General features: G+C 37.2%; 1 protein-coding gene across 3 annotated transcripts in view; it reads left to right on the top strand.

Annotated features, from left to right (window-relative positions):
* Nucleotides 1–49: 49 nt before the first annotated feature.
* CENPK (centromere protein K) overlaps nt 50–23,682 on the top strand; it is a 98,550-nt gene continuing 74,917 nt past the window's right edge. For 2 of the 3 annotated variants that reach the window (XM_037802148.1, XM_037802147.1), the window contains exons 1-5: nt 145–484; nt 4,957–5,094; nt 7,421–7,477; nt 9,592–9,664; nt 18,503–18,549. In XM_037802148.1, coding sequence (XP_037658076.1) covers nt 389–484; nt 4,957–5,094; nt 7,421–7,477; nt 9,592–9,664; nt 18,503–18,549 — 411 coding nt within the window. In that variant the 5' untranslated portion in view covers nt 145–388. The other variant, XM_037802149.1, reaches the window with a different exon arrangement.

Here is a 23,682-nt window from a genome sequence, read left to right as displayed (position 1 = left end):
CGAGCGAGTTACGCGATTGGCTGAGATGGGTAGCGGCCGATCGAATCAACAAGCAGCGCGCGCTCTGGTCCTGGGCGGGGAGGAGTTGACCTTGCAAGGCTGAGGAGAAGGTGTTCGTGTCTCTGTCAAGGTAAGAAGTTGGAAGGGATGAGCGCAGTAACCGTTGAAACTTGCCGCCGGGGCTGGCAACTCACAGGATATGGAGCTCTAGCTCCGAAGCTGGGACCCTTACCGCTGAGGAACTGGATATCCGACATCCAGCTTCGCCTTGAGTCCCGCTGGTCTCGGGCTTCCGCGTCTTCTCCATTTCCAGAACTCCGCTGGTTCCGAGAAAGACCGAGGGGTGGGGAATTGAAGGCACTGGTTAACTTGCGAGCATGCCCCAAGTATGTCTCCTCCCCTGAGCCCCTTTATTGTCTCACAGTCTTTGAAGAAGTTGGTGAATGCTTGTTACTGTTTCCGGAAGGAGAACCAGCTACCCCAGGTAATCTAAGTGGTCCCCGACAGCCTTCACCCTGGCCTGGGCTTCCATCTCTTGGCGGTTTTCTGGACTTCAGGCTCTCTTCTTTTCCACCCATTACATACAACTTGATAAAATGACCTCTCGAAACTACAGGTTTCAAACGTCTCGTGATTGTCCATTTCAAACCACATGTATCTCTACTTTTGTCTTAAGGTGAACACCAGACACAAAGGAACTGCTCATAGTAGGCACTTATAAAGAGGTTTTTGAATTTCAAGGGCCCCCCTTATTTGACTCATCCTACTTAGCAAGTCTTTTTTTCTTCTCTGCCTCCTACTCTAATCAGTCCACTTTCTTTTGTATCTCACAAATGTACCTTTGCTTATTCTTGCCTCCCAATCTTTACTCACATTTTAATGCCTGGAAAGCATTCGCCGCCACAGCAAATCTAGCCTTTACCTTTACTGTTTCTCATCTTTTTAAAGCTTATGACAATAAAAGTAAGGATTAGGATGATAATGGTAGGGAGCTAATTAGCATTTATTAAGCACTACTGTGTATCAAGCACTGTGTTAAGCCCTTTGTCCTTCCACATAGGTTTCCCTGACCCCTCTCCTGAATTCTGAGAGTACTTGCAAGTCTGTGTTCTTAATTGACCATTGCATAGCACATCTAACTGCCTGAAATTATATCATATATATATAGTTATCCATTTGTTTATATTGTCTGTCTCTGGTGAGATTGTAAGCTGGAGGACAGAGACTTTTTATATATAACCACAGTATCTGACAAATGGTACATATGAAGAATGTATTTGTTGAATAAATGGATCCAGCTTAAAATTATATGGATATTTTTATTTCTTTATTTCAAGTATATTAATCTTGTTTTTCGAATAAGGAGTGTGAGTTTCTTTAAGTTGGTATTAGAGCTTTTAATTTTGTATGGCATAGAATCCTTAAATACAGAGAGATTGTTGTCCTTCAGTATTGATTAGAAATGGAGTACTAACTGGGCACCTCATAAAGGAGACTTGCTCTGTTTATAGAAAGATGGGTTTAAGTATACAAAAATGTGTGAAAGGGATAAAGTTAAACTCTTAAATATTTTTACTTATTTGTACTCTGTTACACTGAATAGCCAATCCAGCTAATTTGTTGGATGTGCCTCCTGTCTGCCTCTCTCTCTATATACACACACTCACACAGTTTCACATTTTTTCATACTGAAAATGTAATTTAGTAGTCACTATTCTACAGATGGGGAAAGATCAATTTGCACATAATTCTGAGTTAAGGAATATTTATAAAAGAAATATTTATATAATGTTTGACTTTTTTGCTTAAAAATATTCTAAAATTTTTTATGACTGGTATGGCTTTGTGAATTTAAACATATTTTATGGGTATAGCAGAGAAGATGTTTATAACTTAAACATTTTTATGGATATGACATAAATTAATTAACCAGTCTTCTAGTTGATATTCAGATTGTTAGTAGCTAATAGCTAACAGTGATATAGCTCATTATATGCTAGGTACAATTAAGAGCTTTACATATATTTATTTCATTTAATTGTGAAAACCATATGGGGAAGTAATATTAGTCTCATTTTACAGATAAGGAAAATGAGGCACAGAAAGTTTAAGTGACTTACCCAAGGTCCCATAGCTTGTAAGTAACGAAGCTGGGATTAAAAACTAGACAATCTAGTTGCAGAGTTGATCCTTTTAAAGTTTCTTATAGATAATGCTGCAGTAGTATACTTGTATAGACTTATGCAAATATATCAATCTGTAGGATAATCCCTAGTAGTAGAATTTCTGAATGAAAAGATATATGCATTTCAAATTTTGATCGCTATTGCTAATTCTACAGAGAGATTGATCTGTCACTGGTGTATGCCTCTTGTTCCACACTTGCCAATATTGTCTGTTGTTAAATTTTTCATTATTTCCAGTCTAAATAAAAATAATTCTTATTTAATTTGCATCTTTATAAGTAATGGGTGAGTCTGAGAATATATTTTCTTTTCTATATTTAAGAATTATTGTAATTTTTTTCTTTAAATTCCTTATTTGTGTTCTTTGCCCATTTTGTATTAGGTTGTTATTTACCTTTTTATTGTAAATTAAAACACATATACAAAAATACTCCACACAATAAATGTAAAGTTAATGACTTATTGTAAGGCAAACACCTTTCTCACCATGCAGGTGAAGAAATAAACTTTGATAGTCACCTCAGAAGTCTTTCCATTTGGCCCATCTCAATCACATTCCTTCACTACCTCTCTTTTTCCCTCCAAATGTAATGAGTATCCTAACTTTTGTGGCACTTTTTAAGGATTCTTTATGGTTAGTTGTTTTTTTTAATTTAAAATTAATTTGTATACATTCATTTTACATTATGGAAATGAGGTCTTGGCTTGCCAAATATGTTGATAATATTTTTACTAAGTTTGAAAATTTAATTTCGTTTTATTGTTGATTTCTTTTTTTAAATTCTGTGTTCTCTTTTCACTTTTTAAAAATTATTATTAGGGATATTATGGGTTTACAAAACAATCATGCATAAAATACAGGATTCCCATACACTAACCCACCACCACCACTTTGCACTGGTGTGGAACATTTGTTACAAATGATGATAACACATTTTTATAATTGTACTATTAATTAACTCCCTCAGATTTTGTTTAGCTGAGAATGTGTTAATCTCTTCCTCATTTTTTGATCGAGAGTTTCGCCGGATATAAACTACATGGCTGGCAGTTGTTTTCCTTCAGCAACTGAAGTATTTCAACACACTGCCTTTTTGCCTTGGTAGTTTCTGGTGAGAAATCAGCACTGAATCTCATTGAGACTCCTTTGTACGTAACACATTGCTTTTCTCTTGCAGCTTTCAGAATTCTCTCCTTTGCCTTTGCATTCAATAAAGTAATTAATATATGATTGGGTGTTTTTTTTTCTTCATGTTTATCCTGTTTGGTGTTCTCTGAGTCTTGTGGATTGCATATACACATCTTTTGCTAAGTTCGGAAAGTTCTCTGTCATTATTTCTTTGACAATTCCCACCCCTTTCTCTTTTTTCTCCTTCTGGAACTCCCATAATGCATATATTAGTGCACTTGATGGTGTCCCATAGCTATCTTAGGCTAGTTCCACTTTTAATATTTCTTTTTTCTTTCTGCTCCTCAGCCTGAGTATTTTCAAGTGTCTTGTCTTCAAGTTCACTGATTGTTCTGCCAGTTCCAATCTGCTCTCAAAACCCTCCTGAGCATTTTTCATTTCATTTTTTTTTTGGTCTTTTTAACTCCAGTAGTTGTTTGGTTCTTTTTTAAAATTCCTGTTACTTTACTAAGCTTCTCATATTGCTCATTCATTGTTTTCCTGATATCCTTTAGTTCTTTCTCTGTACTTTGCTTTATCTACTTGAGCATTTTTAAGATCATTTTTTTAAAGGCTTTGTTCGATATGTCCAATTCTCACCTTCTTTGTTGGTGTTTTTTCCCTCTTTATCCTCTTCCTTTGGCTGGACCATCATTTCCTGTTTCCTTGTTTGCCTTGTACTCTTTTGTTGCACACTGTACATTTTAATACTTTAAAATATTATCTCTGGGATTTACTCTGTGGGATGTCTGTTTCTTGATTTTGTAACGAGCTGGTAATAGGACAGAAATTTTCTTGAGCTTCAGCCCTCCTGTCAGGAAGGTCTGCCCATAGTGAATGCAGTGTGCAGGGCTTTCCCTGTTTTTCTGAGCTTCTGTCTTGTCCTGGGCCTTTGCTTGTTAGTTGTTTTGGAGTTCCGCTGTTTATAGTTCGGTTGTCCCCTCTGCTTCCCAGGAGACAGACCTCCCTCTTCCAGATATTTGAAGCAGGCTGGCTTTTGTCCCAGACTGTCCACCTCTGTAATTTTTACATTCCTTTTATTGTCTCACTGTGCTTTTGTCTAGAGCACAAATTCTGGGAGGAGGTTCAATCCCTATTGTGTCTCTGTCCTCGTCTCCTACTACCTTCTGCCCTACCTACTCTGCTCTACTCATACTGCCTCTTTAGTGCTCTAGGGACACATCAGGCGTACTCCCACTTCAAGAGCTTTGCACTTTCAGTTCCCTCTGCCTGTAGCCTATTCCCCTAGATATCACCCATGGCTCACTTATCTCCTTCATGTGTGCTCAATCGTCTACTTCTCAATGACCTTTTCTGACCAACTTATTTAAAGTTACATTGCCCCTTAGAATTCCCTGTGTTTCTTCCCTGCCTTGCTTTTCTCCATAGCATTTGTATATTAAATGCTACAGAATGAATTTCAAAAAACTTTTTGGCTACTGTCTGTCTTAACTAGAATGTAAGCTCCATGGTAGGAGAGATTTTGTTCATTTTGTTCACTGTTATATTCCTTGTTCATAGGTGAGTCTTTGGCAGCTAATAGGTGTTCAACAAATATTGTTGAATTGATAAGCATTGTTTACTGGTTTTTCTTGTCATAAGGCTAAGAATATCACAAAGCACATGTCAGTGAATCAGCAAGATCTAGATCCAGATAGTACTACGAATGTCGAAAATGTTACAGATCCTGAAGAAGAACTTATTAAAGAATGTGAAGAAATGTGGAAAGAGATGGAAGAAGTAAGTATCAAGAGAGAAAAACAATGTGTCAATTAAGAAATATAAGATTTAAATCAAGTTCAATAAAAGCTATTGGAAAGAATTAATTGTGCTGACTCCCAAGAGCCATTATATCATATGATAAATATTTATATAGTATTTAGACCTATAGTCATTCATTCAAGAACCTCTATAGTAGATGAGAGATAGAAAGAGTAAAAATTATAACAATCCCTGTTCTCAAGGAGATTATTATCTTATAGAGGCAATAGCCTTCATTTTATGTTATATACATATTATAAGCATTGTGGTAGAGGTTCAAAAACTATAATTAGGAGGGGTACCAAAACTAGACAGAAGGGGTCAAGGATAACTTTCTAAAAGAGTTAATAACTGAATTTATATATAAAGGATGAATAGCAGTTAGCCTGTGGAAGTCAGGGAGGTATACAAAACACAAAGAACAAAATATAGAAAGGTTAGGAGTTTAGAGATCTCTAGGTAAAATAATATGGCTAATATAAATTAGGAGAAGACCTGTGGGTGGAGACTGGAGAGGAAAGCAGGGGCAACCACATGAAGTGTTTTGCTGAGTGTGTACTGTGGGGAGCCATTAAGGATTATAATGGAAGTGACATGATCAGATATACAATTTGGAAAGATTGCTCTGGTGGCTTTGAAGAATATGTGATGCAAAAGGGTGAGACCATAGGCAGAAAGAGCATTTAGGAAGTTCTAGTAAGAAATGATGGCCTAAATGCTATCATTGCAAATAAAGAGAAAAACTGATTTAAGAGATATTAAGGAGATATAGGACCAAGATGACTTGGAAATTAATTTAATGTGAAATGTGGGGAAATTATGGATAGTTTCAGGTTCTTGGTTTGGGACATTGGGTGGTTTGTGGGGTTATTTTCTAAGAGAATACAGATATGGGATGAACACATTGGTGGAGTTTGGTTGAAAACTTGAATTTATTTAGAAAATGTTAAATTTGAAATTTATGTACATTTTCTGAATCAGCGAAATAGAACTGCTTTTGATACTCTACATTTTGTTGGTAAAAATTTGTTCTACTTAAAGTAGATTAATGTATGATATAGCCCACAGACATTTTTAGCATGGTATTCTTGCCAATGAAGTTTCAGATTAGGGCAGATTAGTAGGTTTTTTTCTTTTTTAAAAAATGTGTTTTACACCAATGTTCATAGCAGTGTTATTTACAATAGCCCAAATGTGAAAATCAGCCAAGTGTCTGCACATTGACAGATAAATGGATCAACAAGATATGCTATGTCCATAGAATGGAATACTATTCAACCATTACAAGGAATGAAGTTCTGATACATGCCATAAAATGGATGAACCTTGAAAACATTATGCTAAATGAAATAAGCCAGACACAAAAGGACAAATATTATATGATTTCATTTATATGAAATATCTTGAATAAGCACATTCATAGACACAGAAAGTAGATTAAATGTTACCAGGGACTGTAGAGAGGGAAAATGCTTAAAGGGTAAAGAGTTTGTTTTGGGTGATGAAAAGTTTTAGTAATGAAGATGGTAATATTAGCACTTAGCACAACAGTGTAAAAGTCTTTAATGACAATGAATTTTGCAAATGATTAAAATGGCAAATTTTATGTTATATATATGTTGCCACAATAAAAAAATTAAATTTCAAAATATGTTTTAACATAAATATTTGCGACTCTATCATTAATGTATTTTCAAGATAATTTATACAATCTATTTTCTTTTTTTTGCTTTTGACGTTTTTTTAGTAGAGAAATTTGGATTTAAAAATAACTTTAAAATTTTTACAGGAGCATACTGATACTAGAAATAGGCACAGATAAAATTAAAATTTCCCCTCTTTTTACCCCTCAAATATAGTCAGCAGTTTTGCATTTTTTAATAACAAAAAATACCTCCTGAAGTTATATTTTCTTATGATCTTATCTTTTTTATTTTTTATTTTATCTATCTTTTTGTTATTTTTCTATATTGTTTTCTCTCTTATTATCTTACCTCCCATTTTTCCATTATCTGGCTTCTAATCCACCCTAGATATTTATTGTTTTCCTTTTCCTTATTTCTTTATGCTCATTTCTTTACTCTGTACAGATACTCTCTTTTACTCTTTGATTTTTTTCACTTTGGGGACTGTTTGACTGCCTTCCTAATTTTCTTGCTTAGAAAGTGAAGGTTTTAAACAAACTCTTCTCGTAAATCAAATATTTGTATATTGTTTCAGAGTTGTAGTACAATTGGTTTAAAAAGGCAGGGGAATTGTCTGTGGATTGTATAGTGACTTGTTTTTCTTTCATTTTAAAATCCAGTGTCAGAATAAATTATTGCTTGTTGGAACTGAGGCACTCACTGAATCAAATGCTCAGGTATGAACCTTTTTTCCCTTCCTAAACATAGGTAAGTGGAATTCATTGTGTTTTGAATAAGAAGTTCATCTGTCTATACTTTCCCTAAATGAATAGCTTGTTAATACCTATATGCTAAATTGTTTGGAAAATTCCATATTCTTTGTGATTTAAGAGTTAAAAGTCCTGTAAAAATTTTTTGTAACAGGCTATTGTAAATAAATAAGGCAGCATTTTAATTTTTTTTATCTTTTAACAGTTGTACATACTTTTGACGGTTGAGTGAATTACCGGTTAGCTACTATTATACCTCGTTAAAAACTAGAACAAAGACTAATTTACTTTATTGGGTACTCTAGCCACAGATGTTACTATCTGTGTGGAATCTTAACTGAGTTTACTCTAGTCTTAAAAAAAAGGATTAAAATATTGACTATAATAATCAGAGCACTATGGAATTGGTTAGGTGTAGATAAATGTATTGGTGGAATAGATTAAGAATTTAAAATATAACAAAGATTATTGTTCAAATCTGTGGCGAAAGGATGATTTAATAAATGATACTGGTACAACTAGAGATCCATCTGTAATAAAATAAAATTTGACCTCTATTTTTCACTGCATGCAACTCAAATTGCAGATGAATTATCAGAATAATCTTGTAAGAAAAGCTGAGAGACCATATGTGCAATTTAGAGACAAGGGAAAACTTCTTGGCTAATATTAGAAATCTAGACTTAATATAAAAGAAAAGTTAGATATATTTGACTATGTAAAAATTTAATAACCTTTATGTGATAATTCTAAGAACAAATTCAATATTACAAATGATATCAATGAAAGTTCCCCAAAACTGATGGGGCCATGTCAGAAACACAGGAACCAATTTGGAGGCATTCTTGCAGTCCAAAATTTGGTATAATATGCACATCAAAAGGAACAATGCCTTTAATTAATTATTAGCATATGAAAAAATAAAAATTCGTGAGTATAATGAGAGAGAGAGAGAAGGGAAAAAAACAATTCTTAATCTAAAAATTGGTAACGAATTTTGCCTTTTTTTACGTCCATAAAAAATTTTGAATCCATCAATAAGTACAGAGCTTGTTGTGTGGGCTAAAACCGAATACTCTATTTGGAAAAGCATTATACAGTAGGCAGTCTGTCTTCTCATATTCTTAGGAAATGGTACCTAAGTTGTGGATAATTAGATTCTCCTGGAGTAAAGATTTTTAAATGCCTATAAATGCATTTTTATATAATTATATAAAGCTTTCATAGGAACTTCAGGTTTTTGTTTTTGCTCTGACAGTTTTCAACAGCCAATTTTATGATATAGAGCAATCTTTGAGATGCCATGGATTAGATATGACGTTGTTGGCCTATTGTTATAAATCATACAGCAATACCCCCACTGCATTTTTGAAATGTAAAATTTTGATCTGTCTGGCTACCAATAAGAATCATACACAGGAGAGAAAAGTGTTCTGAAATTTAGCTTCAATCATGCATGGATTTTAATCTTGTGGTCTAATCAGTCAACAAATTTACCAGATAGATTTGCAGTTATAAAAATTGGAATCAAAATTCATACTCAATTTAATTTAATTTTTGGCTAAGGGATACACCATTTATAAACTAGTAAAACTGTAATGTGTGACTTGTGGAATCTTTCTAATTTTATAATCATCTCCATATATGTATTTAAATATATTTTTAGCCACTCAGCTAAAGACAGTTACAATTTTTCTGAAAGGTCATAGGGAGGAAAAAGGACATTTTTAAAGCAAATTTGTCTAAAAAGTATTGGTAAGAAATAGCATCCTGGTTTTTTTATTTTAAGAAATATTTATTTAGGAAATAAACTTAATGTATTACAGTCTTTTAAGTCGAGTAATGAAGCAGAATTAATCATTTTTAATACTATATTATACTGCTAATACCACAAGTTGTTTATATTAATTAGCTTGGTATAAAACAGAATTCTGTTTTGAGGGATAATTTTTTATAGTTTAAATGACTGTAATTTATGTTAGAAACTAGTGTTAAAGTATTATGAATGAGTACATTTCCTATAAATAGCTATGAATATTCCCCAAAAAATGACTTTTTATTCTCTTATTCTTTTTTTCTAGCTGTCATTATTAATTATGCAAGCAAAGTGTTTGACTGCTGAACTTAGTCAATGGCAGAAAGAAACTCCTGAAAGTAAGATTCTTATTTTTAGGTTTGCCTTTTTGTACACAGATAAATTGCAAATAAATTCAAGAATTACAAGATCCATTTGGCCTCCTAGAAATTGCCTAAATTCCATTGATGTTAGAGGCCACCCCATATTGTGCTTATTTCATTATAGATGAACATATCTGTTTCACATTAGATTATATAATCTTGATTATATAGACCTTATCATAGTCATCCTTTTATCATCATAGACACTGCCTTATGCTTAGTAGAAGCTACTGTTTCTTTAATGAGTGAATCTTACCTAGTGAAAGAGAAAAGTTATTGAATTTTAGATACTGACATAAGGGCTTCATAGACTGCATGTTGCCTCTTGACTTGTCCGGTAGGGGCCAACTGTATTTTTGTCTTTAGTTGAACAATTCAAGATGACTTAAAAATACCCAATGTCTTAGTTTACCAGGGCTGCTATGAAAAATACCACACAATGGTAGATAGCAACTAGTGAAGGGAGAATGACAATCTAACAAAAACAGATAAGATATTGAGGGTAATCTTAATGATATGGGACTGCTCAGGAATGACTATGGTTTGTTAGTTTTCTTGGGGTATGGTAGGAGCATATTGGAAGTAGTATAGTTATTTTAGGTTATTATTTGTTTTTCTTATTCATTTGTTTTGTTTGAAATTTTTTTTTTTTTTTTTTTTTGATAAAGTTAAAAAAAAATACCACACATGGGTTGGCTTATACAATAGAAATTGTTTCATGGTTTTGGAGGCTGGAAGTCCAACATCAAGATATTGCTAAGGCTTGCTTTCTCCCTGTAGCATTCTGGCAATCCCCTGTCACATGACAGTTTCTCTCTCTTTGTGTCTGTTCCTCTCATTTCCACTACTTTTGGCTTCTACTGTCTTCTGGCTTATACTGCCTGCTCTGTCAAATTTCCTTTGTTTATTGGGACTTCAGCCATATGAATTAGGCCCATCCTGATCCACTTTGGCCACATCTAAATAAGATCTTCGCAGATCCTATTCACAAATGAGTCTACACCTTAAATAATAATAATGTCTTCAAAGGTCCTGTTTACAAAATGTATTCACACCCACAAAACGTGGATTAAAACTTGAACATGTCTTTTTGGGGGAGATGATTTAATCCTCAACACTCAACTAGATATATTTCTATTATGAAAACCTAGGTTTTTTTTATATCATATGTATACATATCTGCATTGGTGTTCTATATGGATTGTACTCTTTTTCAGTATGTATCTCCATTACCCTTTCTCCTCTGCACTCTGTCTCCTTTCCCTTTAATTGTCCTCCTTCCCTTCTTAGTCTCTTGTAGCTTATCCTTCTCCACCCCAGTTATTGAGATTCCCCAAGGATCAGCCTAGGCTATCTTTTCTCATTCTCTTCCTGGACAATTTCTTCCATATACTTGTTTTAATTACCATATTCATTCCAGTATCCACGATTTTCCCACATATTCACTACCATTTGTCATTGTTATTCTTTTTAATTTTAGCAATTCTGGTGGGCATATAGTGGTGTACAATTGTGACTGTATGAACTGATCTGTTTATTCCCTGACCCTTGAGTGGAATCTACCTGGTCAGCCAAAAATTTGAGTCCTCCTGGATTCTTCCTGTTTCATATTCACATATATCAGTCACTAAATACTGAGCCACAATTCCTCAGATTTACTTCAGGCCCACATTGCCAATACACTAGATTATTAAAAAAGTCTTTTATCCCCTTGTGTGAATATATATTTTTTAATTATTGAAGTTTTCAAACTTCAAAGTTACAAGTTTAGTATAATGAACCCCAATGGATCCAAACACCAGCTTTAACAGGTATCACCATTTTTCAGATTTTGTGTTGGGCTTTTTTGTGTAGCTTAAAACAACATATGTTTATTATCTCACAGTTTCTGGAGTCTGGAGTCTAGGCACAGATTAGGTCCTCTGTGTAGGGATCCTGAGGCATAACTGAAGTATCAGTCAGGACTGGGCTCTCATCAGAGGTTTATCTGGGGAGGAATCTTCATCTAAACTCCCTCAGATTGTTGGCAGAGTGCATTTCCTTGTAACTTGTAAGAGTCATGGCAGCTTGGTTCCATGTTTTTCTGTTTCTGTTGTTCTTTCTTTCTTCCTGATGTTCCAAGTTTCCTTCTTTTATATTTCCTTTTTATTTCAAGAATTTCTTTTAGCCATTCTTATAGAGTAGGTCTACTGGTAATAAATTCTTTTAATTTTTCTTTGTCTGAGAATGTCTTGATTTCTCCTTCATTCCTGAAAGATATTTTCAGTGGATATACAATTCTGGCTTAACAGGTCATTCTTTTAGCACTTGAAAAATGCTGTGCCATTTCCTTCTGCCTCCCTGATTTCTTATGAAAAATATGCTGTCATTCTAATTGTTTTTCCTCTATAGGGAAGACATTGTTTTTCTCTGGCTGCTTTCAAGATTTTTCTTTGTCTTTAGTTTTCAGAAGTTTGATTATGATATCTCTTGGTATGGATTTATTTGGGGTTCCCTCAGATTATTAAATCTGTAGTTTTATGTCTTTTGTCAAATTTGGGAAAATTTCAGTCACTATTTCTTTGAATACTTTTTTCAGCTCCAATGACAAAAATGTTAGATCTTTTGTTATAGTCACACAAGTCCCCAAGGTTCTGTTCAGTTTTTTTCAGTCTATTTCTCTGTTGTCAGATTGGATAATTTCTACTCTGTCTTCAGTGTCAGTGATTGTTTCCTCTGTCCTCTTCATTTTGCTGTTGAACCTATCCATTTGGTTTTTTTATTTCAGTTATTGTATTTTTCTATTCTAAAATTTCCATTTGGTTCTTCTTTATATCTTCTATTGCTTTGCTGAGCTTTTGTATTTTTTCACATATGTTTCAAAAGTGTTTATATTTGCTTATTGAAACACAATGGCTGCTTTAAAATCTTTTGTCAGGTATTTCCAACTTTTTTGTCATTTTGGTGTTAGGGCCTGTTAATTTTCTTTTCTCATTCAAGTTTAGATTTTCCCAGTCTTCGGTATAACAAGTAATTTTGATTGTATTATGGACATTTTAGGTATTATTCTATGAGATTCTTACTCTTATTTCAATGTTCTGCTTTAACAGATCTCCTCTGACATTGTGGCTGATGGGGGGAGGGGACATGGATTCATTGCCACCAGCTGGTAGTGAAAGTTCAGGTTTCCCAGTCAGTCTTTGACAACCTGGATGGATGTGGTGGAGGGGTACATTCAGGAATGCCTTGTTACTGGTGGACAGAGATAGAATTTCAATAGGATGCTATTAACACCACCCTGGCTGGGAGGTGGTGGGACATCTTGTTACTGCTCCACATGTAGCCTCTGCTGACAATGCAGGTGAGGGGAGGAGGCCTAACTACAGCTAGATGGGAATTAAAGTTTCAGTTTCCCACTTAGCCTCTTCTGACCCTGATTGGACAGGAGAGGCTTGCCACATTGCCATTGGGTAGGGGTGGAAGTCTGGCATCCCCATGTGGCCATCACTTCTCCCATGGGGGTGGAGAGAGGTTTGATACTGCTGTACTGGGATAAAGTCCCAACTCACTCCGTCTTCTCTGATACCATGTTGGTGTTGTTCAGGTGGAGGAGGAGATGCTTCTTGAAAGCTCAGTGAGGGTGAAAATCTAGTCTCCCCCTGTTTAGCCTTTGTTGACATCTGTGGGTGTGGGTTTCTTTTTCTGTGGTGTTTGAGTGGGGTAGGGTGGTTATTGTCTGCATTAGTTTCTTATTGCTACTGTACTAATTACCACAAACTTAGTGGTGTGAAATATTACAAAGTTACTATCTTACAGTATTGAGGTGAGAGGTCTGAAATGGGTCTTAGCTAAAATGAAGATGTTGCCAGAGTTGCTTTCCTTTCTGGAGGCTTGAAGGGAGAACCCATTTTTTTGGCCTTCTCCAGCTTCTAGATACTGTCCACATTCCTTGTCTTATGGGCCCTTTCTGTCTTTAAAACCAGTAATAGCAAATGGAGTCTTTCTTAAAATTGCATCACTCTGACGTCGACTCTTCTTCTTCCCTCTTCCACTTATAAGGATCCCTGTGATTACATTGGGCTCATTTACATAATCCAATATAATCTCCTTATCTCAAGGTCAGCTGATTAGCAGCCTTAATTCTAACTGCAGCTTTGATTTCCCTTTGCCATGTAACCTAACATTCACAGGTTCCAGATATTTGGACATCTTTGGGTAGGCTATTATTCTGCTTACCACATTGTCTAAAAGTTTTATCTTGCTTGTTTGCTCCTTTCCTAGTCCTTTGGCTAGAGGGAGCAAGCTTTGGTTGGGGCTTTTTTCATCTAATTCTAGTGACATTTTCAAGTTGCCAGCTTCTTCATCACTTTGTACAAGGTATCTGAGGCAAAAAGGACTCATCACTGTGTCATTCTATGGGTAGCAAGTTCTGTCTGTCTTCTCTTTACTTTTCAGTGTCATTTCATGTTTGTTTTATATATAATGTCTAGAGTTTTTAGTTGTACTTAATGGAAGAAATAGGAATAAGTACAACTATCCCATCTTGGTCCTCAACTGAAAGTTTCCAAACTTGTTTTATCCCTTCCCCAGCCCCTTTTTGTCCACCCCCATGCTATAGTATTTTAAGTAAATGCAAACATATTATTTCATCCATAAATATTTCAATATCCATCTCTAGTAGATAATGACTTTAAATGTAGCCAAAATATTATTATTGTACCTAACTCAATAAGTATATACTACCATCTAATAACCAGTCCAGTTTCAAATATGGAAATATACTCAATTTTGCTCATATTAATACCATATTTTAAAGCCACTTAAAACTATTCTTTTTCTTTGTCATTGTGCCCCTGACAGGTTCATTTTTTCAATTTTATTTTAATATTTAGGGCTGTTTTTTTCATTTTGATTGGGTTCTCGTGTATAATCATGTAAAACATTTATAAGGCTTCAAAGTAAGAACTGTTCCGTAAGATACAGCCTAGCTTTATCCCTGTCGCTTTTTTCTTGTTCCTTTCTTTTACCATGGACAATTGTTTTATTACTTTCTCATTCTTATATTATTTCTTTATGAAAATATTAGTGTTTTGGTTTGCTAAAGTTTCTAGAATGCAGTATACCAGAAATGGTTTGGCTTTTATGATGGGGATATATTAGTTTACAAATTTGCAGTTCTAAGACCATGAAAATGTCTTAACAGGATGATACCTTTTCTCAAAGGCCACTGGCATCTGGGGTTCCTCTGTCAGATAGCAAGGCACATGACCGGCATCTGCTGGTCCTTCACTCCTGGGTTCTGCTGCTTTCAGCTTCTGATTCAAGTGGCTTTCTCTCTGAGCATCCTTGGGTTCTCTTTAGCATCTCTGGGGCTATTCTCCTTTAACTCTCTCTGGGTGTTTCTCTTTGAGCTCTCTGGGCCCTCTGTCCTTTATCCTCTTATAAAGGACTACTGTAGAAAGGATTAAGACCCATCTTTAATTGGGTGGGTCACATCTCAATTGAAACAACCTAACCAAAAGGTCCCACCCAGAATAGGTCTGTACCCACAAGAATGGATTAAAAGAACATGGCCTTTTCTGGGGTATATAACAGCTTCAAACTGGCACAATAGTAAATATGAGTGTATGTGTGTATTCATTCATACTTCTCCTTTTTCTTTCTTTATAAATACTGTTTTGTAGTTTTGTACCTTGCTATTTTTAGTCAATATAATCATGAAGACCCTCTTCATTAATATATAGAGATCCCCTCCCCCACTGTTTTTTTAAACTTTATTTATCAAAAAAATTAAAAAAACAAACAATTAAAAAACATTTCAAACAAAACCAAGGCAAAGGAATAAGAAAAACGAATAACCTAAAATACTACATTGCTTCAAACATGTACCATACCCCAAGAAAATTAACAAACCATAACCAAACTAAGGAATAAGAAAAACAAATAACCTAAAATAACTACATTGCTTCCAACGTGTTCCTACCATACCCCCCCAAAATTAACAAACCTTAGTCTTCCTGAGTATTCTCATAACATTAAGATTACCCTCCGTAACTTATCTGCTCTCATTAGATTATTGTTCCCCCTTCACTAGTTGCTGTCTATCGCTAGCAAGGTCCCCTACATTCTACAATATATAACATTTGTTTTACATTTTTCACAGAGTTCACATTAGTGGTAACATACAGTATCTCTTTTTGTGCCTGGCTTATTTCACTCAGCATTATGTCTTCAAGATTCATCCATGTTGTATGTTTCACAACCTTGTTCCTTCTTACTGCCACGTAGTATTCCATTGTATGTATAACCACATTTTGTTTATCCACTCATCTGTTGAAGCACATTTGGATTGTTTCCATCTCTTGGCAATTGTGAATAATGCTGCTGTGAACATCGGTGTGCAAATATCTGTTTGTGTCACTGCTTTCAGAGCTTCCGGGTATATACCAAGAAATGAAATTGCTGGACTGAAGGGTAACTCAATATCTAGTTTTCTAAGGAACTGCCAGACTGTCTTCCAGACTGGCTGTACCATTATACAGTCCCATCAACAATGAATAAGAGTTCCAATTTCTCCACATGCTCTCCAGCATATGTAGTTTCCTGTTTGTTTAATGGCAGCCATTCTAATTGGTGTGAGATTATATCTCACTGTGGCCTTAATTTGCATTGCCCTAATAGCTGGTGAAGATGAACATTTTTTCTTGTGTTTTTTAGCCATTTGTAGTTCTTCAGAGAAATGTCTTTTTATGTCTTTTATAATTGGGCTGTCTACTATTGTCGTTGAGTTGTAGGATTTCTTTCTGTATGCAAGATATCAGTCTTATCAGATACATGGTTTTGAAATATTTTTTCCCATTGAGTTGGCTGCCTCTTCACTTTTTTGTCAAATTCCTTTGAGGTACAGAAGCTTTTAATTTTGAGGAGTTCCCATTTATCTATTTTTTTTTTTTCATTGCTTGTGCTTTGGGTGTAAGGTCTAAGAAGCGACCTCCTAAAACAAGGTCTTAAAGATGCTTCCTTACATTATCTTCTGGGAGTTTTATGGTACTGTCTTTTATATTGAGGCCTTTAATCCACTTTGAGTTAATTTTTGTGTAGGGTGTGAGGTATGGGTTGTTTTTCATTCTTTTGGATATGGATATCCAGTTCTCCCAGACCCATTTGTTGAAGAGACTGTTATGTCCCTGTCCCCACCATTTTTTTTTCAACAGCTCTATAATAACTCTGTATGGAAGTACTGCAGTTAATTAACCCATTCTTAAACTGCTGGAAATTTGAATTATTTCCGGTCATTTGCTCATATAGATAATGCTACAGTTAATAGACTTATTCATATATTATCTCAACAATTGCCAGTATATTTTGAGGATTGATTCCTAGAACGTGTTTAGTAGGTCAAAAAGTAAATGCATACGTAATATTACTAGATGTTACCAAAATTCCCTCTATGGTGGTTGTACAGTTAATGAATTTTCACCAGCAGTGTATAAGAGTACCTGTTTTTCCACAACCAGTCCAATGGAATGTATTGCCAATTTGGGGATTTTTACCAATCTGATTGATAAGAAATTGTATCTCGGGGAAATTTAATACGTTTTTCTCTTATGATCATCGTTTACAGTTACACCATGTCCTAGTAACATTGAACACACATGCAGCCTTGTTGGCTGGGTACCCACTAGCTTAGGGTTGCCAGTCTCAGAGGCTTCCATACCAGAAGGACTTTAAAAATATTTATATCCTTAGAACCTGTGCATTGCATTTGTTGAAATGATTTAGTAACCATCCTAGAGGTGCCTATAACCAGTTACAATGCAGGGCCTATGAAGCATATGTAGGGAGCTCCTTCTTGTTAGAGGATTCTCTAGAATAGCAGTTGGCTTGGAAAGTTTTCTGTGGCATTATCATTTGAGAAATGTCAAATAGCACTTCATTAGAAATGATAAACTTTTCTAAGTATAAGGATTGGGCAATTAATAAATTTTGCTGTACAAAATTTAAAATGAAATACTGGTTTATAGTCAGCAGACTGGCAAAGTTTTAGAAGAGTTTATAATTATGATGCCTTTTGCTATTTCTTATTCACTGATTATAGAAATGTTTCCAGAATGGAATCTGGCATCCTCTATTAAAATTCAAAATATACATTTCCTCCTATGAAATTCCATTTCTGGGAATCCCACAGAAATCAAAGTACTAATAGGTAAAAATAGAAATGAAAGGGTGTTTGCTACATCACTGATTGTTTGGGCTAAAAATGAGACACAAAAGTTAATGCTTAGTAGGGAAATTGTTCAACACATTATCACTGTGAAATATGCAGTAATTTAAATTATGAATTTGTTATTAAACCATATAGAAAGATTTCCATAGGGGTTTTGTTGAGTGAAAACAAGATGAGGAAAATAGAGCATATGGTATGATCCCATTCTTATAAAACCAGCAATGACAAAAACGATAAACCTTGAAGTATGTGTACGAATGTATGTGTGTGAGTGTATGTGTGTGTGTGTGTGTGCATAGGATCATGACTATAGAGAAAAGTGTTTGAAGGAGACACTGTAGAACTTTGCTTCTGGGGGGTTGGGAAAATGAAGAAAAGAATAAAGAGCACTAAAAACACAATGGGCAAATATGGTTACATTTATATAAAGTTAAATAAATATAGTTGTTTTATATGTGAAGATATAAAATAAAAATAATTTAGTAAAAATTGCACATCTCATAAGAAGTTCTGTAATATATAATTATGAAGATAAAGGTTTATCTTAGAAAACCACATTTTTTATTTTTGAAAATTAACATATGTATAATTTTGGTTTATTTCTTTAGTAATTCCACTGAATCAAGATGTTCTGGTAACGTTAGGAAAAGAAGAGGTAAGTCATTTTATGAATTTGTATTAACTCCAAATAATTTATACCCAGAATTTTTTTGGATAAATTCATGACATAAGAAATAAGATGAAACTACTTTAAAGTCATATTAATTTTTCTCTTTCTATTTCAATTATGTTTTTTTGAGTAGAATATTTTAACAGACTTCGATTTTTGAACTCAGTTTTTTATATCTGAACTATTGTTAAGGTTAGTGTTTAATACAATGTGGAGCAAGTAGCTATATGATGTGTTGTGGGAACATAGGTTCAGGAACAATGGAACTTTCAGCAAATGACTGCTTTATTACTTACACAGCACAAAGGGTCCAAAAGAGCAGGGGAAGAGATCCCATTGTGGCTGGGCTCCCCTGGAGGCCAACTGCTCAGGTCAGGTTTGGGGATAGCAACTCCACAATGCCCCACTTTGCTTCCGAGAGGAGGGACAAATGTGTACTGTTTGAGTGTTGAGTATTTATCCACCCAAGGGGGAGGGGATCCTGCCACTGAGTTCCCGCCTGATAAGCATTTGGGACTGCTTTTCCTCATTTTCAGGTTTAAGGTATGGTTGGGTCTTTTCATTAGACCTAACATCTGCCCCAGGCTGTGAAATGGAAATAGACTGAAACATCTGCGCACAATAGAAAATGAGTTGGAGGGCCGCGGGTGTGTCTGTGACTTCCCTAGCAGTCCACTCCTTGGCCTCTTGACCAAGTAGGCCTTCCTGCTCCTCCACATTAGCTTCCAAAACATAAGCCCACCTTGGACTTGAAGGTGGATATGGGTTGAGTCTACCAGCCTATGGCTCTCAACAATATTGACAGTGAAGTTTTGGGAACATCAGCAGCTGCAGCACATTAGGAGGACTTCACCTGTGTATACCATTTCTCCAAACAGGGTGAAGTCTAAGGCAATGCAGTTATCAAGCACTAAAATTTACTGAGACATTTGCCAGTTTCATTACATTGGGAGTTGTTGAATCCTGACAGGTTGTCCAGGGATGTGGAGAAGAGTACACAGCCAACAGCTGTGCAGTTATCTTTCTCTCAGGTTATAAATGAAGGATTTCCTGGTGTTAGTTCAAATGTGAGGCAGGGAAAATCATCTCCTTGAATGTTAATTCAAACTCAGCAAAGAGGAGAATAGGGAGCAAGAGATCAGATGGCAGATTCAGCTGTCGACCAAGTTCCCTGCTCTCGCAGTGGCTCAGGTGAGCTGGACAAAGGTGTTTTCCTTTCAGCGTGCCACTGGGTGAAATCTGTGGAAAACCAGAGAGGGAAACCGTAACTCATCCTGACAGGCTCCTCATACAGCTACTTCCCATGGGAGATACTTTCCTCAGACTATTTGCATAAACTTATCTTTTCCCTCTAAGTCTACTTGGTCTATCTGCCACTTGCCGTGAGCTATAACGTCATCCCTTTCCCATTGATCCAAGTGCCTCACTCATATCTTCCAGCCCACTTCCACCCCTTCCTGATAGATGGGAGTTGTTGGACTCCTTGAAGTTGTCGCATGACTATTCCCAAGGGGACTGGTGGCCCATCCAGGGGTAGGTATTGCCCATTAACCTCCAGTATGATTGTTTAAGGCCCCACAGGTCCAGCCCACTGGCTTGTCATGTGTGTTAAGCACTTCTAGGTACACTTCTGTCATTCCACCCCTCTGCTGGTGGTCCTATCTTCCTACCATCCTGAGAATTGTGTGGAGGGTGTTTTAGGGTAACAAGTGGGATGATCCCCAGACGGTAGCTGAAAAGGAGAGTCCCAAGTGGTATCGTCTTGATCCTCCTTTCAGGGCCAGTCTTCATATTGATGGTGTAAGGCAGATGCTCAGCAAAGCTTGGGTTCTTCCCCCACCTTCATCCCCTCCCTGTGACAGGAAGCAGGCGAAGGCCATGTTTCCCCTACCAGGAACTGCTGAGTTCAGTTTCCGGAGGGCTGAGTAATATGGAGGACAGTTCATCCGTTAAGAGAGTTGCCATGGTGTAGATGCCAAACCTCTTTTTTTAGGTGGCCATTAAAATACTCCACAATGCTGATTGTCTGTGGGTGGTGGGTGATATAGAGGGTCCATTTAATTCTGTGTGTCTGGGGCCATTGTTGAGAGGATTGTGCAAAGTGGGACCTTGGTCAGAGGAGATGTCACCTGGGTGCCTGAAGGGGTGATAAAGCAACTTTCCCAAGTTATCCAACGTATGTGCTGTATCTGCATGATGAACTGGAAACAAAGGCTATGGCCTGAATGTGCCTAATGCAACCAACGCATAGCACCCTTGGGGTGGTAGGAGAGGGCTGATGTAGTCCACTTGCCATGAGTGGCCCAGTGTGACTCCTTTGGGAATAGCTCATAAATGCCCTTTTCAGACTCTGGTTTATTGTTGATATCTCTCACATTGGCAAATGGCAGATTGGGCCTCTTAATGAGAGAGGTACTCTGTGTTCCTGGGCCCATAATTTCATGGTGTCAGAATTTCCATGCCTAGTTCAGTGGTGAATCCACCCAGTGGCAGAAGCAGCCATGGGAAATTCAGCTACTTCACAGATATCATCAAGGCTAAGTCCATTGTCATCATCCTCCAGGCAGGGCCCTTGTCAGGTGCGTAAGGCAGCTCAGTACATCCTTTATTGGCTAGGTCATTCCAATAATGTTCATTGCAATATGGGCCTTTGCCATGTACATCAGCACAGATGCCTTTCCACATCACCAGTTGTTTCCAAAGGTCCCTGTTCTGGTTTACTAATGCTGCCATTATGCAAAATACGAAAGGGGGGTTATTTGGTTACAAATTTAGAGTTCTAAGGCCATAAAAGTGTCCAAATTAAGGCATCAACAAGAGGATACCTTTACAGAAGAATGGCTGGTGGCATCTGGAACACTTCATTCGGCTGGGAAGGCATGTGGATGGCGTCTGCTGTTCTTTTGCTCTCAGGTTGCATTTCAAAGTGGCATTCTCCAAAATGTCTCTGGGTCTCTCATGGATTCTCTGGGGCAAACTCTGAGTTTCATCTTTTAGCTTAGCAACTCCAAACTTCCTTCTGTCTGCATCTCCACCTGTTTCTAAGGGTTAGTAAGTATCTGTGTCTGTGTCAGCTTTTAGCCTTTCTCTTAAATACTCCAGTGAATTAATCAAGATCTACCCTGAATGGGCAGGGCCTCACCTCCATGGAAATAATCTAATCAAAGGTATCACTCATAGTTGGGTGAGTCACATCTCTGTGGAAACACTCAATTGAAAGATTCCACCCTAATCAAAAGACTAATAAATCTGCCCCCACAAGATTGCATTAAAGAACATGGCTTTTGGGGGGACATAATATATCCAAACTGGCCCAGTCCCTTACCCACACCAGGGAATCTTTATTTTCCAATCATGCTTCCTCCATGAACCTGACCAGACTGCTAAGCTTTTGGTAAGGCCTGTGAGCAAGTAAACAAGTGCTTGGGTCTGAGTGTTGCAGGGCTAAGAGGACCACTAGCAGTTCAGCCCATTGGATACTCTTTCCAGTGCCAGGCATGATGTATATATATAGTCTGCCTGAGACAAGGAAAGCAACAGCTGCTGCCCAACAAACACCAGATGGCTTCAGCTTGGCTACTATAGCAGTGAACTAGTGCTAACATCTGGGACATCCTTGACTTGAGATCCCCAAGATGCCAATGTAGGGAGGGAAGGGCCCTTGTCTGGTGTTGCAATAGGTTCATTGTTGAGGGGAGCCTCCACCACCCACTCATGCGACTGTGTCACTCTGTTGGGGCCCGGGCAAGCGCAATTCTGAATGTAGCACTTCCATTTGATTGATAACTCTTGTTTTTGGGCACTGCCTGGGTTTGTGTTCTGATTACCCAGGAACCAGGACATGATGGGGATTTCTGGCCTCAGGGGGACCTGGGAGTGCTCAGTAATCCTTTCTGTTTCCAGCAAGGCTCAGTAGCACTCCAGAAGTTGCCTCTTGAAGGTGTCTAGCAGTGGGCTGCATCTGGGAATTTCTTGGTTCAAAAACCCAAGGATCTGCAAATTCCTGTTGCTCCATCCTGCCAGGTGAACCAATTGGCAGATGTCCAGGTGGCAGAAACCTGTAGCTTGAATGGAGATCCAGGCTCTAAAGGTCTTAGAGGTAGGGCCACTGCAGCAGCCTTTTTACCTCCTGCAGGGCCTGCTCCTCCTCCATTCCCCAGGGCAAATTACCTGCTTTTCATGTCACCCAACATAGGAGTTTCAGGAGGATACCCAGATGAGGAATATGCTGGTACCAATTTGCAAGTAGGCCAGTCAACTGCCAGGCCTCCTTTTTGGAGGTCAGTGACTTTAGAGAGAGTAATTTGTCTCATACTGAGTCAGGAATCAAGCACTGGGCTCCAGCCCATATACTACCTAAGAAGGTGACCTGCTGGGCTGGGCTTTGTTTCCTGTTGGGATATATGGCCCAGCTGGACTGTTGAAGCCCAGTTAACAATTTGTGCAATCCCTGGGTGGTTTGCTCCTCGCTCTAGCCCACCAAAATGATGTCATCAATATAATAGAACACTTGGAGTCCTTTGGGCAGGCATGGTTTACTTAAATCCTGTTCCACCCATTGGTGGCAGATAGTGGGGGAGTTTAAACAGCCCTGTGGCAGTACAGGGAAGATATACTGTTGGCCTCACCACTGGAAAGCAAATTGATCTTGGTCCTCCTCCCAGAGTGGGATAGCAAATAAGGCATTCACCAGGTCAGCTGCATGCCAAATGCCAGGGCAGGCCATAATGGTGCCAAAGGGGACACTTCTGCATGCAATCACTGGTAGTCTATAGTTAGCTGCCATGCTCCATTCACCCTTTTCACTGGCCACATCAGGCTATTATCAGCAGAGATCTTGGAGAGAAAGACAGGTACAGATAGAAGATACTTTATGAGTTTGGTAATGTCTTTTTCCCCATGGTAGTGCCACTGCTGGACAATGTGGCAGAGAGGTAGTAGCACTGGAAGTTCTCCATCTGTCCCTAGCCTAACCGTGATGGCCAGAATTTAAGATAAGGGAGTGTATCCTTGCAGTTGCCACTGGGATGTGCCAAAATGCAGGATATCAATTCCTGTAATAAATTCCCAGTGGGAAACACAACCTCTAGGGCAGCCATAAGTACCAACCCACAGGGT

Source organism: Choloepus didactylus, chromosome 13 (assembly GCF_015220235.1).
Source record: "Choloepus didactylus isolate mChoDid1 chromosome 13, mChoDid1.pri, whole genome shotgun sequence".
Lineage (NCBI taxonomy): Eukaryota > Metazoa > Chordata > Mammalia > Pilosa > Megalonychidae > Choloepus > Choloepus didactylus.
The sequence above is the reverse complement of the archived record's forward strand: the minus strand, read 5'-3'. Positions and strand labels throughout refer to the sequence as shown.